The sequence below is a fragment of the Etheostoma spectabile genome, chromosome 5, assembly GCF_008692095.1.
Source record: "Etheostoma spectabile isolate EspeVRDwgs_2016 chromosome 5, UIUC_Espe_1.0, whole genome shotgun sequence".
NCBI classification, from domain to species: Eukaryota; Metazoa; Chordata; class Actinopteri; order Perciformes; family Percidae; genus Etheostoma; species Etheostoma spectabile.
Window position 1 is genome coordinate 15,606,482 of NC_045737.1, and position 4,465 is coordinate 15,610,946.

The following is a 4,465-nucleotide window of genomic DNA, read 5'->3' on the forward strand; positions in this document are numbered from 1 at the left end:
GTGTGTGTGTGTGTGTGTGTGTGTGTGTGTGTGTGTGTGTGTGTGTGTCCCTCTGCACAGGGAAGATAACCTAAGGAAAGCAGCTTCAATTGAAATTGAAGAAGGGAGTATGGAGGGAAAGCACACTTTACAAATGTGATAAAGAAAAGACAAAGACAAACTAAGTATATTAACATTTGAATGAAACAGGCCTTATTATTCCTCTGCTAATTAATTAGAGTCTTAATCTAAATGAACCTGACTGTTCAGGGCTGTCCCTCTGCATTCTCCCTATAGACTCATTTTATTAGCTGTGAACGCCAATTCTGCTAGAGCAAACAGAAATGTCATGAAGATCTACAAGAAGTAGACTCAATTTCATTCATACTGCAATGATCTCGCAATTTTCATCAACACACTTCACCAGGAGATACTAAAATACAATAAAGACCATACTGTGGTGATGAAAACACCATTAAGATCACAAAATATTAAAAGTGGGGGAAGAAATCGATTTAGCATACTATCAAATTTTTTTCTGTGGCAATACTGCATCGCTACACAGACGCCAAGCATCAATCTATTATTAAATATGTGTTGGTCAGTTGGTCTGCTTGACAATCCCATTTAGCAGTAATAACATTGAAGTAAGATGAACAAACATTTTAGATAAAACAGATGTTGACAAAGTATCCTTTGGGAACATCTTTTGAAAGTGGGAAACATTTTAAGTTGGAAAAAAGGTAATAAATTGAAATATATCATGGAATATTGCAATATGCTTAAAACCGCAATAACATTGTATCATGAAATCATGAAAAGTATTGTGATAATATCATATTGTGAAGCCTGTGGTGATTTCCACCGCTTTAAGATATGACAGATAGCTCTGAAAGAAATCTAGTAACTGGATCTTTTTTTGTAATACTCTTATTAAAGCTTAAGAATGATCTTTTAAACTCAAACCCTGATTAGATTAGTACACTGTAAAGAAGTGAACTTCCTGGTTTTACTTTACAACATTACTGATGCTACCAACATTAAATAAATAAATAAATAAATAAATAAATAAATAAATAAAGCTAAATAATATTAACTGTTTACACAGTTTTCTATTTAACAACTGTAAATGATACGCAGGTGTGGTTTGTTGCAACCACCTCCAGCATCCTGCAAAGCCAGGAGAGTGACATTAATACAATCATAGTTTTTCTCAGGCTCATTCACAGAACTCGGGATGATTGTGTTCCTGGGGTTATCATTGTATTTGCTTCCAGCTGCATGGATGCACTGCAGAATCATCCACTGTGTATCTGGGAAAGAAATATACATTTATATGCAGCCTTTTATTGCTAGACCTAGCAAAATGTTGTTGTTTTTTTGCCTCATGTACTTAAACCAAAACATCGCAAACAAATATATTTTTGCATGATAGTGTGTGAGAGTCTTTTTGCAACTTTTGACTTACTTGTCCCTCTCCTATGCACCTGAGATAGATATTCCAAGTATTGTTCTCTACTGCAGAGTCATCTGGCAGCTCCCACGTATTTTTTCTTACTATTTCACATTTCCAGATCGAATAGGTGGTTTAATGCAGCCCAGCTTTACATCATTGAGCTATCTGCTTACCACACAAATCTGAAAAGTGGAAACTGTGAATGATTCCAGATGCTAAGACAGGCCACTCCACTCGAATCCTTTTTACTGTACATTAAGTGCACTTTCTGGCTGAATCAAAATTTGTATTGTAGAAAGAGGAGAATTGCTTTTTGGTCCACTTCAGCCATGGTTATTGCGAGTCACAGCAATTTCTTTTTCAGAAATCAATCTTTGTTATTAGGGTTGGGATTTTCAGATATTAAAAGAAGTCAAACAAAGGATAATGTAAAAAAGTAAAAAAAAAAAGAAGAAAATTATTAAATGAGCCAGTAAAAGGTTAAAACTGAAGACTAAAGTGTGGCGTGCTAATAATGGGTAAAATTTGGTCGGCTTATCAAGATTTACTTTCAGTCTATGGATGGATTGCAAGCTCTCGGGAAGGTAATGGAGATGGAGAACAACTGCACTCCACAGTTAATATCCTTAAACTAGGACCTTCTAAATCACTAGCCTTTAATTTAGATACATATTCACTGCATTTATATTGCTCAGATTTTATCTTGAGTGCAGAGGAAATGGCGTGAGTTCCCTTGAAATTTAGGGACATAATGGATCAATTATTCATAAGTTGCATTTAAGAGTAGTTTGTAATAATACAGGAACACACTCAACAGTTATTCTGATTGGTTGACAGGTGTCCATAAAGATAATATCTCGGGGCACCTCAAACATAGTTCAAACTATTTTGGGACACTCTTAAAGAAATTACCTGGAAATGTGCCTGAAACCTCAACATTTCAAGAGAAACAGATTATTGAAACATTTGTTTATTGTCCAATAGTCGTCAGGGAAGAACCCGAGGCACTTGTCTTTTACGAAAAATATATATAAAAAGCCTTCAATGCATCTGGCATATTCTGAATAGAATAAGATTAAAGAACAACTTCAACACGTTTCAACGTCCAGCCTTCTTCTGGAAGTTACAGGCACAGGAGTGGGCTGAAACAATTTTCAGTGAGTGAACACGGTTGTAGAGGGGTTGACCTTGCTTGCTTTGCACCTGTTGATGTGCTCACTCTTGGTGCTTTAAATTTTTTCACCCCACTCCTGTGCCTGTTACTTCCTGAAGAAAGCTGGGCACCAAAACGCATTGAAGTTGTTTTTATCTTATTCTATTTAGAATGTGCCAGATGCATTAAAGGCTTTTGTGCCTTTGCTTCTTCCTTGATGTCTATTGGATTTGTTAATGATCCCCTACCAAAGAGCACCGCCTTTTTATCACTAATTCAAGTTTCATGGAGCTCTCCAACTTCTTCTGTTCTTCATTTGTTTATTGCCTTTAATTTCTTTAGCATTCATCTCTGCACTCATGATGATCTGAGCTAGTGGATGTCTCTTTTTGTACGACAGATTTAAAGGAAGATTCTGTGATAATAGAACAGTAATATGGAAACAGGGAAGTCCAATGATGAAGGCCTAATATAGAAGGCATCAACAGTTGAGGTTTTACCTCTATCTTGTTTGTTATCTTCTCAAATCGCCCTTCAATGATTAAAGTTATGATATATTGTCAAGATATATTTCTCATTGCAAAATGTGTGGTATGTTTATGTCAAATAAGGTTAATCATTCACATATAGGGCATCATGGATTGGAAACATTCATCATTAACAACAATCTGCATCCATGAACAAACTGAAGTTGAGAAAACATGCAGGGAAAACATTGAGAGAAATTATTTATGTGAAAAAACATATTCTTTGTGTTTTATAAGTATTCAGTCTCCAGACGTTGTGTTTATACTGACTCCATGTGTTCTTACCAGGTTTCTTTGGAGTTCGGGTGAATGTTCCTTTAACGGTGCGGCAGTGGGAGTTGTCCCCACCACAGACGCCACATTTGTCCTCAACTTTGTTGGAGCCAATCTCTCTGTCGCAGCCAACTTTCTGGAGACCAAGAAAACGATTAGACAGATGAGCTTCAATTCTTTTTAGATCTGGAACTATAAAATTCTCAACATGGTTTTAAGAAGAAGCCGACCTGTCCGATGTTTTCCCTTCATTGGCTATTAGTTTATCAGGACTGACTGGACACAAAGTTGTCAAAGTAGTCTCAGGACACATGTTTAGTGTTGAATCAAAACGCTTCTGTGGATCCAATCCCAGCATGTTCAAAGTTGAACCCGTTACTGATTGTGCAATTTACCAACATTCCTATGTTGCCGGTTAGCATGTTGTGAGTAAAAGTGAGCCAACAAAACAACAATAACTAGACTAGAAGATTTCCTATGCAAATACTGACGTGGGACTATACTGGATGGAAGCACAGCTGAAGCGCTGTTACATGGGCGCAGAGATCACGCAGCACCTTAAACCCCACAACTTCTGTCAACACACCCGGCATGAATTGCTGGCTATTTATCCTACAGTAGACATTGAATGGCAATGAACATGGCAGATTTTATGAGAGACAAAGAAGATGACTTCTTAGACAGTCAAGGTCCAGAAGCATACCTCTACAAACACAGTTGTCAGAAGAGAAGCTGCGTGCTTTGGAAATAGAACAATAGAAGGAGAAGGTTACGATCACTCAACACCCCGAGGACGTGGGTTATCCTGGAGTCCTGGACTTTTTAAAGTCAACTGGGAAGATAAAGTCAACTGGGAAAAAGCCAAATGGACCAAATAAACAGCTGTCCACAGATTAAGTGATTACTGTAACCATGACACAAGGTTATTTTAGGGGATCAATCGACCCATATTAGACCTGCACTCACACAGAGTTGCTGCGGGATATCTCGGCGCCATGAAGCAGTGCTTTGGTTGTGCTTCCACCCAATATAGTCCCAAATCAATATCTGCCTAGAAAATTGTCGAGTCTTAATTTT

The 4,465-nt window shown here is 37.4% G+C and overlaps 1 protein-coding gene across 1 annotated transcript in view; it reads right to left on the minus strand.

The window, feature by feature from the left end:
* adamts3 (ADAM metallopeptidase with thrombospondin type 1 motif, 3) overlaps positions 1–4,465 on the minus strand; it is a 170,905-nt gene that overhangs the window by 32,765 nt on the left and 133,675 nt on the right. The window contains exon 15 of the mRNA XM_032516121.1: positions 3,401–3,524. Coding sequence (XP_032372012.1) covers positions 3,401–3,524 — 124 coding nt within the window. The remainder of the gene's footprint in view (positions 1–3,400; positions 3,525–4,465) is intronic.